General features: G+C 41.0%; 1 protein-coding gene across 1 annotated transcript in view; it reads left to right on the top strand.

Moving 5' to 3' along the window:
• Positions 1 to 13738, top strand: part of SPHKAP (SPHK1 interactor, AKAP domain containing) — a 98360-nt gene extending 84622 nt beyond the window's left edge. The window contains exons 8-12 of the mRNA XM_075004187.1: positions 5007 to 5186; positions 8062 to 8148; positions 8558 to 8610; positions 8706 to 8890; positions 11515 to 13738. Coding sequence (XP_074860288.1) covers positions 5007 to 5186; positions 8062 to 8148; positions 8558 to 8610; positions 8706 to 8890; positions 11515 to 11658 — 649 coding nt within the window. The 3' untranslated portion in view covers positions 11659 to 13738. The remainder of the gene's footprint in view (positions 1 to 5006; positions 5187 to 8061; positions 8149 to 8557; positions 8611 to 8705; positions 8891 to 11514) is intronic.
• The last annotated feature ends 3211 nt before the right edge of the window (positions 13739 to 16949 follow it).

The raw sequence follows: 16949 nt of genomic DNA, 5'->3' as shown, positions 1-16949 counted from the left end.
ACAAAGTGTGGCACTTCCTTGTGGGAATAGGGAACCACATGAAAATGAGGTTAATTTCTCTGTGCACAGCCCCCTGGGCATCCTGCTTGCAGTGGCACACCCCAGCATAGCCCTGCAGGTTCAATGTCCACAGCGCTTTCTCGGTGCCTACAGTCATTTACTTAGATCTGGAAACTGAGAAGAAGATCCCCCCTTTGTGGGGATCCCACATATTAACTCTTTTCACAGAGCTCAAAGCTGCCTCTTTTCTCCCTCAGTCCAACACTGATGAGCTTCCTCTCTGCAATTCAGGAGTCCCCAGCCAAGCTCCCAAGCCTGGGTTAGAGCTCAGTAAACTCACCCTCTTCAGATAAGAAGTCCACAGCTCTCCTAGGGCTGAGTCACAGTTCAGTTCAGATGTAGTCCTCAGTCAGCTTTTCCTCTTCTTAGCTGATCTGGGAGCTGCACCTCTTTAAGGCTGGTCTGAAAAGTACAGCCCTCCAGCTGTGCTCTGGAAACATGCTGGGACCAAGTGTTCCATCTATCTGTCTGTTAGGTGCCAGCCCACTGGTGAGGCAGGTAATTGCTTCCAAATAGGCCAAGATGATTTGTTCTTCTTTCAGAAGTAGACTAGTCCCTGACTACCCTTGAAGGGAACGGTCAACTGACAAATCATCCACAAAGCTCATTTGGAGCCAGAGGTACACAATTACCAGCGACCGAGACAAATAAAAAAAGCCAATATTGGACAATATTGCTGGTTAAATGTAAACTATTAAAATACTACATAGAAAGATTTTTAACCACGCTGACAATGTAAGGAAACGTTCTCAGCCTTGTTTCATGTAAATTATGGTGGTTGAAAGCAGCTTTTTCCCTGTACAATGAAGTTTCAAAGCTGTAATAAGTCAGTGTCCAGTTGTAGACTTTCTAAACGACAGACATCATGTTTTGTTCAGAGTTACAGACATTCAGTGATATGAACAACCTCCAGTCCTGAGGTCTTGGTAACTCTGAGGTTCAGCTGTCACCGTGTAGATGTTCAGGTGCTCATGTCCACCTCCCAGCCCCACCTTACAGAGCCCAAACTCCAGCTGAGCTGTAATGTCTGTGCAGCTATTTTCAGTGCATAAGTGAAAGCCCTGCTAGGACAGGACCATGGACCCAGGCTGGGAGGTTTGATCCCTGATTCACAGTAAACTTTCAGGCTGCGTCTACACTACAAGCGAAAATCAAATGTATTAAAATTGATTTATTAATGCTGGGTTTTATCAATTCAGTTTTCAGCATCCTCACCTTCCCACATGCTCCCCACAAAAATCAACTTATTGCTGCCACACACAAGTAGCTTAAATTGAGTGCTGTAGCAATGTATTATGGGAATCTATCCCACAGTTCCCTGAGCCTGGTAGCATTCTAGCTATTTTCACTGGTGCAGAATGGGAAAAAATGCTCCACAAGTAGATGTGGGTATCTGACAACAGCTTCCCACATTTCATTCCCCTCTTTCCCCTGCCGTGTTAAACAAATGTCCCTTTTTCCAGATGCAGGTCTGGCTTGCTTTTGTAAGAGATGTGCTTTTTTATAATTGAGGGGAAAGGAGGGGTAGTAAACCTGTCCCAACTGACAATTTTTTGAAAAAGAGATGCAAAAGCACTAGATTTTTGCTGACTTGGATCTGGATTTAGACCTCCTGTCAAAGAAAACACTCAGAAGTAAAAGCTGGCTAAAAGACCCCCAGACTATAGCCAGCCCAGAAAATCATGACCACCGAGGGAGCCCAACCACCAGCCCCTATTAACAGTATGCCTAGGCTTGTATCTAGGTTTGGACCTGAATCTGGGTTTAAGCCTCCTGGAAAAGAAGACCCTCAGAAGAAAATGTTTAGGTAGACGGGGTGCTACACTGAAACTGCAATGAATCATTGAAACAGTTACAGCTCGGGGCAGCTAAAAGACTGTAGCCAGCCCCAACAGTGGTTTCCAGCAAGGGAGACTTCTCCCGGGTGGCTAATAGATCCTAGACTACAGCCGGGATTGCACCTGCCATAAAAGACCCTCAGAACAAGAATATTCCTCACCGCAAGCCTTACGTCGAGAACTGTGGTAATTGTATAGCTACAACATTGCCTTCCTTGAAACAGTTAGGGCTTGAAGAGGCTAAAAGACCCCCAGATACAGCCAGCACCTGAAAATTATGACCGCTGAGGGAGGCTTCCCCCAGGCAGCTGAAAGACCCCCAACTACAGCCAGCCCTGAAAATCGTGACTGCTGAGGGAGACTTCCCCCGGGTGGCTAAAAGACCCCTGGCTACAGCCTGCCCCGTGGTCTTTAGATAAAGCCTATCCAAAAATTTTCTCTCAGAGGACAGCCATGCTAGAGACAAAGTATTTTCCTCAGTCACCCCAAAATAGTGACTTACTTTCCCTGGCACCTTTCACAGCACGTCCTTTTATTGGTTTGGGGTCAAGCTACGTGATATACTTGGGCATGGGAAGGTTCCAGACTGTGGCGCCTCCGGGGAGAGGGAAGGGAAGGGATGCGGGGATCAGGACAAAATGTAAGCAGCTGAAAAGAAGTTTCATGTCCAAACATGACCTCCCACCCACAAACTAGCTGCCACGTGAGGCGGGGGGGAGGGCAGCAGCTGGTGCCAGGCATTGCAGAATGAAAAGGTAGCTAGCAAAGCCAGACACAGAACTACAGACCCCACAGCTGTGCTACCAGCAAAGAAAAAGAAAGAAGATTTTTCAGCCTCTCATGACTCTACAGCCGCAGGCTTCCAGGTGTTGAATTGAAATGGGCTTCCTGTTGCCTAATTCCTCTGCACCTGAGAGCAGTGGAGATGGAAGAGGTCAGAGCAGAGAACTGGGGGGAATTGTGGGGCACATACAGGATGTGTCTGGAGGCTAATGAATTCAATGTAAAGACACGGTGCTTCCTCACAGTCTTTCATTCGGAATTTTATATTCTAACTGAATGCTATACCTGTCAGGTTACTACAATATTATGATATCAATAGTGCTCCATAAATCGAACGAATGGAATTTACAGTGAAGACAGGCACTTGGTAAAATCAGGCTAAATGACTTAAAATCAATATTGTCTCATAGTGCAGATATAGCCTCACTGTGGCTTGTGCAACCACATAGTCTTCAATAGGATTATGCTTATGCAAGAGCCTTATAATTAATCTACAGGTTGAACCTAGCTCATCTGGCACCTTCAAGACCTGACTGGTGCCAGATGAGAGAATTTGCCAGACCATGGGAGGTCAATATTTTGTAGCACATTACCAATGCTTTCACTGCTTATTGGGCTTTTAGAAGACATGTAGGGGTAAATTACAGCTAAATAACAGCACAAAACACTGAGAGCCAGGACTGGAGGCTGTAAACAGACTATGAGATCATGGAAACTCTGCCACACCCATGATAAGTGATTGCCCAGCTAACGAAAATGATGCCGGATTATGGTAGTTGCCAGATGAGAGAGTTATGGATTAGAGAGTTTCGGCCTGTGTGGATGCATGAACCAGAATACTATCCAGTTTACCCACCATGCATTCAGTTGGGTCTGCAGTGCTGTATCAGGAATACAAAGAGTAAAAGCTTGTTTAAAGTAAGGCAATATGACTGGATAAGCACATGGAGCAGCTCTGTAAAATTCAGCATTTCAGACATGTTTCATGGATGTTGAGAGTAAAAACATCTGACACAGCATCCTTCAGAAAATTTTCCATTACCTTCTGTTGTGCAGTGTGCTTTCAACCCATCTGTCCAACCAACAGATAGCTGGGTTTCAATGATGGCATGAATAAATAGTTAATGTAATTCTAATAGGTTAGGGTGACGGTCCTTCATGATGAAAGACGCTATTGTTTATTTAGTTTCTCTTGTCATTTCTTATGAATGGATTTACTGTTGCCTTAAAGGTTGATTGTTAGATTTTTTGCATGTTGTATTGAAATAGCCAAGTTTTGGTCAAAAGATGGTGAAAATTTGCTGGCCGCATTTTGCATTTTTTAAGCAGGATGTTTACATTGTAAATAATTCAGACACTTTTTAATTAAACATAAAGGAGAGCTTTGGAGTACAGCACAGTCAGTAGCTGGAATATGTATGAGATGGTCTTTCACAAAGCATCTGTACTTTGAGTCCAAATGGATTAGGGAAAAGAATGTATGTATCACATAAGAAAATATGAAATGGGACTTGCATTTGAGTATAAATTTGGTATCTTTCACTTCTAAATATTTTAATAGTTTTTATCATGCATGCTTGTTTTCAGGGATTTTTGACTGAAATGTTTCTTGTCTTTAATAGTTGGTGATGTCTTTTTTACTGTTGCACTTTAAGAAATTTAACACCACAATTATGCAACTGTAAATGGAAAAAGAACAAGGATACTTAAAATACTTAATGCTAACAAAATTAATGCATTTATATTTTCAAAGCACTATACAAATGTTAAGTGCTGTCCCATGTAACTGCGAATTACTGATGTTCTAAGGGCATACTAAGAGATGTTTCTCTTTGCCTGAACTGGACTTTAATTGACACCCATTTCCCTTCCCAGCCAAAGGACATATTTTACATGTGTGGGTTTAAACATCCAGTTACAATTGGCTTATGATACAGGTCCATAATTTGACAGTTTTAACAGTTATGTGTTGTGCCATCCCAAAAGAATAAAGGTTCATTTGGTTTGGTTTGTAGTAATAAAAACCATTTTAAAGAGACTCTTATACCAGATTTTTAACTAACTTTTTATGGACCAACCAATAGTCTAGATTCTGAGCTCATGCCATTTTATTCTGCTGAACATTCACTTCAGTGCTGGACTTACCCTACATTTACAATGAATGGGAAAAGAATTAGTCTCCACAAGTATCCCCACTCCAGCACAGCCAAAAATTGTCATATGGTGTCCTGCTGCAACTTGTCTCTGCACTGCCTGATTGCCAACCACTCTAGTTTAAACTCCTACATTTTTGACTTACCATATCAATAATGCTTTTGCTTGCAGTGTTGATACTAGAAGCAAACCAGATGCTGAAATCATGGTGGAAACAAAAACAGTTGAAGACTTTCCAAACCCTCTCAACAGCAGTGACGAAAGTACAGGCAGCTGGTCCCAGCTAGTTAATGATGAGGACAATCCTGATGATGCAAGTAGCTACTTGCAACTCAGTGAGAGATCCATGAGGTATGTGCATTCTATTTAAGTTTGATGTACAATAGGGACTAATTACCAAGGTTTAATGAGTACGTGTCAAGAATGTGAGAGACACTCGAGGTGTAACGAGAATGTTTAGAAACAGAACTAGCCACGGAATGTGTCTTTTGAATTCTAGTGCATGTGCTGCTTCTTAGACAGGTCTTTGTATGAATTAGTCACTAAAAGCCTACACAGAAAGAACTACGCAACCCCAAACAAAAGCATCATTCCTCTACAATGAAAGGACCACCTGCCAGATTAATTACCATTGACTGTGAATTCTTTCATCTCCTGCTGTGGGCAAACATTCTCATTTTGGCATCTTTTGAGATAATTTGCATTTTAGGATGTTGTACAGTGCTCTCTGTTGACTGAATACAGAGCAAAATATTAGGGCCATTTTGTCACTGGGCCTCCATTGCTGCACAGGAAGTTTCACCTTTCCCTGGAGTCCTAGATGCAGCTACAGGAAGTGTAGGGCCTGGACAAGGCCAGCAGCACTTGGTAGTATTAGTGTTCCCCTCTGTACTCTCACAGCTGACCAACACAGGCAGAAGATTAAAGGATGACAGAGTTTCTGCTCTAGTATGTTCTTTTGGGGGATTAGCAGGTGCAATTGTGGCTGACTTGGCAAAACTTTTTCCTGGAATTGCCATTATAGTACTCCACAGTCTGGCTATGAAATAAATTCAAAATAGCGGGTGCATTGTTTTGAAATCAGTAAACCTCATTACAGGAGCAATTGCACCTGTTTCAAAATAGGTACAGTAAACTTGTTTAACCAGTACTCGAGTAACCAGCACTCTCAAATAACCGGCACACCTCCCTCCCTGTGCCCCCTGGCAGCAGCTACAAGATACATTGTAATAAGCTGGCAGCAATAAAATCTCATTGGTTTAGTTGGAAGTGGCTCTTGTAGAGGGACATTTAGATGGTAACTGACAAACCTCACATGTCTTGGCATCCTGTTCCCTAAAGAAATTAAAAACAGACATGTTTAATCTAGCTCCATTAATCATGTAGTTAGGTAACGATTTAATACATAACAGGCGCTACCTTTCTCCTCTGAACCTGACGCCTGCTTCAGGATCCACGATGATCTGCCTTCTCTTAAAAGGGGAAAGCTGGCAGCCGGGGGCGGAGAGCCACTCCAGAACCAGCCGCAGCTCCCCTGTGGTGCTACTCCCTTCACTACATGCTGTGCAGCTCCACCTTGGAGGGCTTTGCAGAGCCCTGCGGGTGAAAGATGGCAGCTGCAAACCTGCCTGCTTTGCCCAAGCATAGAGTCAGAAAGAAAAGTACAGGGAGCGGGAGCTGGGGGTTGTGAACAGAGCGCAAGCAAAACCCTGCCCCTCACGGGGGCATCCCACTGAGCACTGCCCTGCATCCCTCCATGCTCCACGTGAGTGCAGCTGGCAGGCTCCTCTGCACCCCAGCCAGCATGACTAATGACCCCTCCATTATACAGAATATTTGATTATCCAGCAACCTGCTGATCCCCTGGATGCCAGATTCAAAGAGTTTACTGTATTTGAACATAGTCACCGTTACGACATGGAATAGCACTGTTACAAAACAATCCACAGTGGTGTCCAATGGCACTGTTTCAGAATGGCGCTGAGAGTCTGGAAATGCTATTTCAAAATAGTTGGGAGCTATTTTGACATAGTTTGCATGCACCTCTGTTATTTCAAAATAACAGCTGTTTTGAAATATCTTATTTCAAAGTAACTCTGTATTGTAGATGTAGCCTCTGTGCCTTTCCCACAGCCACGCCATTAAAAAAGGTCCTGACCGTTAGAGTTTATATACAGTTCTGTTAGTCTGACTGACCTCAGCCCTTTACAGATATACTGTTTACTAAAATCTATCCTCACGAACTCTTAGATAAAGGTAAAATGTTTGCCAGTTAACCACATCATTCTCTTCAGCATTATGAAGACAAGAGAGAATGTACTTTATTGGGCAGGAAACAGCAGAGGGTCTAGGAAAGTAATACAGCAATACTGGGTTAGTTGAAAGAATGTTGAGCTGGGCTATGTATATGAGTTTGAGCGAATGCTCATCTCATGATGTACATAGACTCAGCCTTTAACTAATTCTTAACTGTGAAAAAGCTAATATTCTCTTATTCATGGCTTTCCCCACTGAGGAAGGAACGCAAAGACGTCTAGTGCACCAATCACTGACTTTGTAAAAGTCGATGGCAAGGTGTACTCTATAATCACTACTCTGATGTGATAAAAATACTATAGGAGTTTTAACAGAAATAGATTGGTTCAATTTCAGCCCTGCAACAGAGGATAAAAAATTATTGAAAGCAATGCTCTGGTTGCAATCTCAGTCTATTTCACATTGTCCAGGAAAACCAGACAGATTGCCACTGTGCCTGTAAATTCCATCAGATTCCCTGAAGTGTTCAGATGATATGATTTAAGGCACTGAAAGTTGCCTGTGTTATTGGTATGGAGTTACCCAGAAGGTAAGTAGTGAGGCAAGCAAGCAGATACCTTGCCTCACCACACCATGATCAGAGGTACTTGAATCTCTGCAGGTGAACCCAGGACATCTCCAACTACTTGATAGTTACGCTGTTTTTTATGCAGCTTATTCTTCTATCAAAGGTCATTTGTTGGATTAAAATTCATATATATCACTGCATAGGCCATTAAAAAGATAGGTTACATTATTTTTCAGCGCAGAGAATCACTGGATGCATAACTCACCTAGAACTGTTTTAAACATGTCAGTATCCTGTTTCTTGGAAATCACTTGTTGAGCAGGAGTGGAGTAACGTGCCCTAGTTTTGTGTAACCTGGATTCATGCAGATTGGCACTAATATTTAAACTTTTGCTTTGTTAGCAATGGCAACAGCAGTACCACTAGCAGTCTTGGCATTATGGACCTGGAAATTTATCAGGAAAACATGCCCTCTTCTCCTGTGCTTAAGTAAGTAGCCACTAAAAATCAAGTCTAATATATAGAAATACTGTTCCAGTTTCAACTGAAGGTCATTTATATCAACCAAAATGTGCAAACCCTTGCTTATCAGTGCTTCTAAGATGCTGATTAAGTCATTATGCATTTCAGTGCCTCATTAGTTATCTTCAAAATGGCCATTTGCATGGCCATTTCGAAATTTTGTTTCAGTGTAGACACGGCCTGTAAGTGGTATATCATACACAGGTGATTACACTGGTGGATTGAGATCTCTCCCCATATTGTTTATCATTTTTGCAATATTATGGTTAAAATTTTACATCATAAGATAAATTTGTCATCTCAACGCTAATGAAACAATGCTTTATGCTGTTCATAATATTACTAACAACAGGCATTGTTGTTGTTTGTTTCTAAGTGAATTAGCAGAAGAAAAGTCTTTTCCTGAAGAACAACCAGAAAACGTAGAGGGTAAGTTGAATTGTATCAATTGTGACATAGACATATGATTTGATGTAGGGCTTCTGAGGTTAATATGCGTAATTTCATAGTGACTACTTTTTCAGAAAGTACTTCTGGGCAATCAGTGGGAACAGCCAATTGTCAAAAAGACTTACTGGTGATAAACTTCGACCTGGAGCCAGAGTGCCCGGATGCAGAGCTACGAACCACTCTTCAGTGGATAGCTGCTTCTGAACTTGGAATTCCAACCATCTATTTTCAGAAATCTCAGGAAAACAGAATTGAAAAGGTAGTATTTACAGTGTAGGGCATAAGCATAATGTACTTGAACCTCAGAACCATAAATTAAAAGTTTGTAATGACAAAAAAAATTCCCCGCTAAAGGGGTTTTACAGCTGTTAAATGTAGTTCAAAAGAACAATCACCGTATAACATTAGACCTTCTCAAATATAGTACAGTATGCACCAGCAAAGCAAATTTCACATATTCAGATCAACCATTCCATTGCATGAAAGTGACAGATGCATAAAGTGAGACAGTGTTAACAAAAAAGAGGCCATTGGTGAGGATGTTCTTGGACAATGCCAAGGGGTTACATGGAGTTTAACAAATGCCATGCAAGGTCTTAGTCTCCACTGAACTCTCACTTAAACCAGGTGGGCAAAATCCTGATCCCATTGATGTCAGTGGCAACAGGAACAGATTCTGACATAGACCATAGTAGCACATAAAACTCTGCATGGACCCTGTACAGGGAAATGAATTTCACTTCCAAAAAAAAAATGAAAAGGGGTCTTGTTTACTCATGCTTGACTTAGGATTGGTGCACTGCTAATAGCTCTACACCAACACTGAACTGCCCCTTGACAGGGTCATCCTGCTTCCACTCCAGCACATTAGAGGTACCTCAGACATGACTAACTCATGCCTAGTTGCCCAAAGACCCAAGATGCCATTCCTGCAGGTGGGAAGTGTTGGAGCACAGCTGTGTGCTGAGCATGCCTCCCTTTCCACAGCCACACACCCAAAAGAAACTCTCCTGGGGGCAGATCCCTTGGCTTTATAGTCCCTTTGTCCTAGAGAAGGTGCAGTACAGTAAAGACCTGGAGCCCCAGAGCTCACACGTACAAGACAGCATGATCTACTGACTAGACCTTTGATCTGTTGTTTATTCTGCCCAATGAAGAGGGTTTTTTCCAGACCTTTTCAGTGTATTGCAAAACCCGCAATGGCCTATCCTCTGAATATGCATGTTTACTTACAGCAATCAGCTTTCCACAAGAATATCTTTCCCTGTTAAAACTGACAGTCCATCAGGACTCTGGCTTTTGCTACTAATTAATCATTATCTTGGCAACCACATTTGTGAAGGCGTAACTATTTTTAGTTGTCTCGGAAGGGTAACCATGTTAGTCTGTAACTTCATAAAAAACAAGCAGTCTTGTAGCACCTTAAAGACTAGCATTACCTAGTAGCAGTACCAATTACCTAGTAAATAAGTTCGTTCGTCTTCAAAGGGCTGTGGGATAGTTTATCTTTCGATGTAGAAGGAGACAGAATTTTAAGCCCTTTCACGTTTCATTATGGTGTTTTTCCAGAGCATTCAGACTCAAAATGGCCTACAGCACAATGGGCTGTTTCAGACACCAAAGGCTTGATGACTCCCCCTTAATGATATTCATAGGATACCATTAAAAGCAGGTTATGGCTGCCAAAGTCTGTCCCTTTCCCAGGTTCAGTGTTAAAGGGCCCATACAGCCATCAGGTTTATGGAAATGTCAAGATATTTAAATAAGTAACAAAATAAAGAAAGAGTCAATATTTTGGTATTTTAAAATAATATCTGTGTGAAGTTCCATTTATGTACCACAGATATTTGGTATTTCTTGAGTACATGCATTTGGGAATTATAAACATAAATTAAAAACCATTCAGCAGCAACTGTCCAAATTGCATCTTATTTAAGAAGCAGATGTCAGCTTTACCCATGTGCTTTTCCAAACAGTTAATTCAATTGCTAAAATACACTAGAGAATAATGAAGTACATCCTGCCTACAAAGCTGCTTTTGGGAATCACATGCTTATTACATATAATTAAAACACCTATTAAAGTTTAGGACTCACTATGTAAATAGCAAACAGCTACACAAGCTACACACACAATATTTTCCTGTGTGGTTTAAAACTGGAAGATGTATAAAAAGGAGCCTAATTAGCTATTGATTGTGAAATTCAAGGAAGTGAAAAGCTTTGATTGCCTTTTCCAAGTCAGAGAAAAGACAGGCCAGATGGATGGCATTATGAAGTCCTTTTTTAAAAATACAAAAACACAGAAGTGGATAGAATGTGGGGGGGGGGTTTTCCAGCTGTTTAAGACTTCAAATTAAGTGTAAGCAAGAATGCCAGCTATGATATTGAAAGAGAAAAGTATTCTTTCTTCATATCTAAGTTTTTCAGGTTGGATCCCTGGGGATGTACAAGATAAAGTACCCGTTATTTTGATAATATGCTGTCAATATCATGGAAGGTTGCAATTATTTATCAAGGTTAAAGATCTCACATAGAGGTAAACAGGAATAACTTCACTAATTAGAGCAGATTTGCTCTTGATTTAATTGGTGTCATGAAGAACAGAATCTGACTCTCACAGATTTTAGACTTTCAGAAATTAAAAGCAAAGTCTCCAGCTGTCCAAAAGTAGACATCTTTCAGTTCCATATTTTATAGACAGAACCCTCAGCATATTGCATTGCGATTTTGTGTATGCAGTTCCTGAAACAGTGAATTTCTGATGCCTGGCAGGGATCAGGAATGTCATCATACTCTAAAGCATTATTTGCATGTGTTTATTTAACAAAAGATGGTTAAGAATACACATTGAATGAAACCCTAAATGTGCCATTTTATCTAGTTTCTAGATGTTGTGCAGTTAGTTCACCAGAAGTCCTGGAAAGTGGGTGATATCTTTCATGCGGTGGTGCAATACTGCAAGCTACATGAGGAAAGCAGGGAGAGGACGCCTAGCCTCTTTGACTGGCTTCTCGAATTGGGATAAGAAACCTCTTAAATGTCTGACATTTTCATTTCAATCCAGCTTAAGTGGCAGTCATTTGTGTAATGCTCTAATTTTCAAACATCAGTGCATAAAACAAGCAGAGATACAGAAATTCTGCCGACACTGTGCACACAACTGTACACTGAGCAAAGTGAAATCAAGGTGCACCATTTACTGTAGTATCATGTGGAGAAACTTTGACATATCCTACTTTTGGATGTATTGTATTAGTAGAGATGGTTTTTTTGCCTGTGAAGTGAATGGATAAGATTATGGATGAAAAAAGATATACTGATATAAACAAATAGTCTATTAATATCCTTTGATTAATTCAATCAACTGAAATGGAATTACACAGTAATAACATTCAGTTTTTAAAACATTAATATTTGTACAGGTTAACTATAAGAACACTAGTGGTTTTTTCTTATGGCCAACTAAATGAGTGTTTAGAAAGATGTGCTTCTTTAGATAAGTAATATAGATCTATATAGATATTTTTTTAAATCCTCACAGTGTTTGAAGAGGTAAAAGGCTTTGAACTATTAGACCATTACAGGCAGCTGATACAATAAAAAGCTGCTGAAAATGCATCATAGTTTCCTCATGTCAGACCATTTATTTATTCCCTATAACCTTTCACTGTACTTGTGTTCTTCTGGAGGAGCTGAGATCCAGATGCTCAAATATTACTCTTTAAAAACCATTCTGATTCCTTTCCATTTTAATCAGAGGCAGTTTGGACCAGTGGATAATCAAAAGATAATAGGTTCTATCCCAGCTCTGACCTGCTGTGTCATCTTGGGCAAGTCACATCACCTCTGTGCTTCAGTTTTCCTATATTTGAAAAGAGGGTGATGCGGCCATTTTCTTATGAAAAGTGCTTTGAAATCTATGGATAGAAGCAGAGCATATGGCATGATTTTTAGTCTAATTAATTTGATTCTTAAAAAGAAAAATCAGCTGAACATAGTGCTACCTGAAAAACTGATTATCCTATCATACATATGCCTAAATGGTAATTTTAGTTTTGTTACTTGTAAGAATACAGAATGATTCTTAGCATCTATAAGCACATACTTACGCTTGGGCTACCTTCTCATTTTGGAGGTATACGTTTAGCATAAAAATGATAGTTGATGTTATTAAAATAACATGATATAATTACAGTAGACTTGACTGTTGCGAAGATCAGTTAGTATTATGCATGTAATTGTAAATTCTTTTGATTCTGCCAAAGAGTTTGGTTTTGAATTTAAAGGGAAAAAAGTTTATTGCAGTAGAGCTCCTATTGCTTAATTTCACATATACTGTGATTTATTTCTTTGAAAACACATTTTTTGTTTTCCCCACACACTAAATGATGTCATAGAAATTCTACCTTTATATCCCTGATAAAATGATAGGACAGAGCTCATTTATTTTCCTTATATTAGTATATGCATCTGTAATTTTTCCTGAAATTATTATCCTTTTGCACTAAATATTTTTGAAACTTTTGAAATAGTTTTAAATAAATTATGAAGAGCCATACTATCAATTTACCACCATTAAATTCATCTCCACCTTCTCTCACTCATTTGCTAGGGAGGAAAATCGTCATTGAATCTACACCTGTATCTTTGCGAGAAAGGCAAATGGCTAACTCTACATTTACTCTGCAGTATGCACAAAACAGTAAAGGTCGCTTTACTGCCAATATAAAGATCAATCTACTATATACATTAACTGTACAGCTATTGGGCCTGGTTCCCGAGAGGTGCTGAAGCTCCCTGGCTCCTGTTGATGCCAGTAGAAGTTGTGGGAGCTCTCAGCATCTTTGAGAGGCTGGCTATTAATAACTAAGTACATTGTGTTAACAGATTGGAAGTAGTTTGTTCTAATTAATGGGAAAAGGTATTTTTAGACAAAATCCAATTAGTTGTCAGTATACAAACTTTTGCTGTGCTAAAATACATGTTTACTTATCCTACAAAGCACAACTATCATGAGTTGGTTGTAACGGTGTGATGAAGTTCCTTCTATACAGTAGTTCTTAATGTTGCAATCTAATCCAAAATAAATTTGTGTTATAGTATGAGTCTCTTTTGCTTTTCTAAAAGGTGTTGATGTGTTTATTGCATATTGTAAATGGACAGAATAGCAGTGTCATATAGTTTGTTGAACCAACTAGACAATATCCTCTTTCCTTGCCGACCTGCTTTTGCTAATTGCCATGTCTCACAATTGGCCCTGACACAAAAGGTGTCAGTGGAAGTTGATGTCACTTATCTCCTCAAAGGCACACGCCCCTAGTTTATGTTCTAATTTTCATCTCTAGCACCCACTGACTTCAGTGGGATTTGTAGCTGCTCAGCACCTATGAAAATCAAGCCATCACTTGTACCTACTTGTGGTTCTATTTTTAAAGGCTATGAAATGAGTGATTAGATCTTAACAGTTATCAGAAGCCCTGCAGGGTGAGACTTACAGTCATAGAATCATAGAAGCACAGAGCTGGAAGGGACCTCAAGAGGTCATCGAGTCCAGCCCCATGCCCCAAACAGGATCAACCCCAACTAAGTCATCCCAGCCATGATGATGTCAAGCTGGGACTTAAAAACCTCCAGGGATGGAGATTCCACCACCTCTGTAGGCAACACATTCCAGTGCTTCACCACCCTCCTGCTGAAGTAGTTTTTCCTAATATCCAACCTACTCCTCTCCTTCTGTAACTTCAGACCAGTAACCCTTGTTATGCTGTCTGTCACTACCAAGAACAGTTTCTCTCCATCCTTTTCAGAGCACCTCTTCAGGAAGTTGAAGACTGCTATCAAATCACTCCTCAGTCTGCTCTTCTGCAACTAAATAAGCCCAAATTCCTCAGCCTCTCCTCATAACTCATGTGCTCCAGCCCTTTAATCATTTTCTGTGCCCTCTGCTGACCCTGCTCCAGCACATCCACATTCTTCCTATACCGGGGGGCCCAAAACTGGATGCGATAGTCTAAATGTGGCCTCACCAATGCCGAATAGAGGGGAACAACCACCTCTCTCGATCTGCTTGAAATGTTCCTCCTAATGCACCCTAATATACCATTGGCCTTCTTTCTTGGCTACAAGGACACACCATTTACCCATATCCAGCCTTTCATCCACTATGATTCCTAGGTCCCTTTCCACTGTACTTCTGCTTAGCCAGGAGGTCCCCAGCCGGTAACAATGCTTGGGATTCTTCTGCCCCAGGTGCAGGATTCCACACTTCTCCTTGTTGAACTGCACCAGATTGCTTTTGGCCCAATCCTCCAATTTTTCCAGGCTTGGCAATAGACTGATATGTAATTTTGTAAGAGGATCCGATGCAATAGGAAGTGAATCAGTAATAAACCAACATCCCTGCAAAGTATGAGAAGACATTTTCCTGCTAGAGGCACTGTCTTTCTGGAAAACACTGATCACTCTATAATAAGGTAATATGCAGGTTAGTTGTAGCCATGTTGGTCCCAGAATATTAGCAAGAGAAGGTGGGCGAGATAATGTTTTTACTGGACCAACTTCTATTGATAACAAGCTTTCACGCTACACAGAGGATATCTGTATCAGAGAGGTAGCCATGTTAGTCTGTATCTTCAAGAACAACAAGAAGTCCTCTGGCACCTTACAGACTAACAGGTATTTTGGAGCATAAGCTTTCCATAAGGTGGTTGCAACAATGGTGGCCAGCAGCCCAGCCAGGGCAAGCATGTGGGTCTAGGGCTCCATGGCTCCTGGCTGTGAGCTTCAGGACCACAGATGGGCTCTGCTGTGCTTTGTGCAGTGAGGCAGGCCTTTGCAGCATGTGCAGGAAGGGGGTGTTTGGAGGGGCCTTTTAAGGGAGCCCATGGCCAGCACTTCTGGAAGGGCTTTCCAGCCATGCAAGCCTGTCCATGGCATTTCCTGGCCTGTTCTGGCTGCGTGGCCATGCTCTTTCAAAAGAGCAGATCACCCTTTCAATCTGCTTTTTACGTGTGGATGTGATTCCTCAAAAGATAATCTTTTGGAAGATTGTCTTCCACAGGATCACTGTTGTGTTTGGGGGTGGTAATTAGCCTCACTCCTGCAGTTTTACAAAACTCTTGAGCAATGGGCTGGCAGCAAACTAACTAGCAATATTAACACTTCAAAATTTTAAGAGTGGGTGAATCTAAGTAACTGTAACTAACTCGTACATTGGTTCTAACATGTTTAGAGACCTGTGTCAATGAAATGTTATATTCATGTTATACATTTAACTTTTCTTTTGAGAGTATGTTCATTTTCGTTTCCATTGAGAGCGCCATGGCTTTACTGAGGGTCCAAGTTTTATTCAGATTACATGTGACCTGATCCTGAAATCTTGAGCACCTGCATCTCCCTGGAAATTTATAGGAAGGAAGTGCTCATTGGGTTTCAGGACTGGGTTCAGAAAACCAAACTATTCTTTCTCCTTTTTGCTCAGTGCAGGAGAGATGCAAGACCTAAGAAGGTTCCTTATTGTCACTGGTTAAGCAGTGCAGAAATGCCTGTGCCTTACTTAATTGTCATAAATGCTGCACACTCCTAAGGGGCAGATATAAAAAAAAATGCTTTTCCCACTTCTGAACAGAAAAGAATACCCAAAGCCAGGTTTAACTGGGTTTGAAAATCAGACTGGGGTGTGGGGGAGTCCATTATCAAAAAGTGCAGTGCAAAATTACAGTGAATGTTAAATGGTATGGGAAATTCACCAGAAATGAGAACACCATATTTTATCCAGATTCAGATAATGCCAGCAGCCTACACTTGGACTTAGATCACTACAGCTCCTCAGCCTGTGGCTCTGCTTAATAATTCCACCTTACCCATACATAAAGGTGAGGGGGAGCATGCAGAGGAAATCTCCATATAGCTCTTCTCTTCAGTAAACACCACACCCACGTATAGCGGAGCTAGAATCCAACCTTCACTAAGGTTCAGTGAAGTTTATAGTACTCCCTGTATGTATATAGTACTGATTCCTCAACATAAAAAAGGATGACAGAATAAAACATTTAATTTCTTATATGGCAGATCTTATTGCCACTCTGGGGCTACGTCTACACGTGCACCCAACTTCGAAATAGCTTATTTCGATGTTGCGACATCGAAATAGGCTATTTCGATGAATAACGTCTACACGTCCTCCAGGGCTGGCAACGTCGATGTTCAACTTCGACGTTGCTCAGCCCAACATCGAAATAGGCGCAGCGAGGGAACGTCTACACGCCAAAGTAGCACACATCGAAATAAGGGAGCCAGGCACAGCTGCAGACAGGG

This window comes from Carettochelys insculpta, chromosome 10 (genome assembly GCF_033958435.1).
Source record: "Carettochelys insculpta isolate YL-2023 chromosome 10, ASM3395843v1, whole genome shotgun sequence".
Classification (NCBI taxonomy): Eukaryota; Metazoa; Chordata; order Testudines; family Carettochelyidae; genus Carettochelys; species Carettochelys insculpta.
Note: the sequence above shows the minus strand (reverse complement) of the source record. Positions and strands in the feature narration are given on the sequence as shown.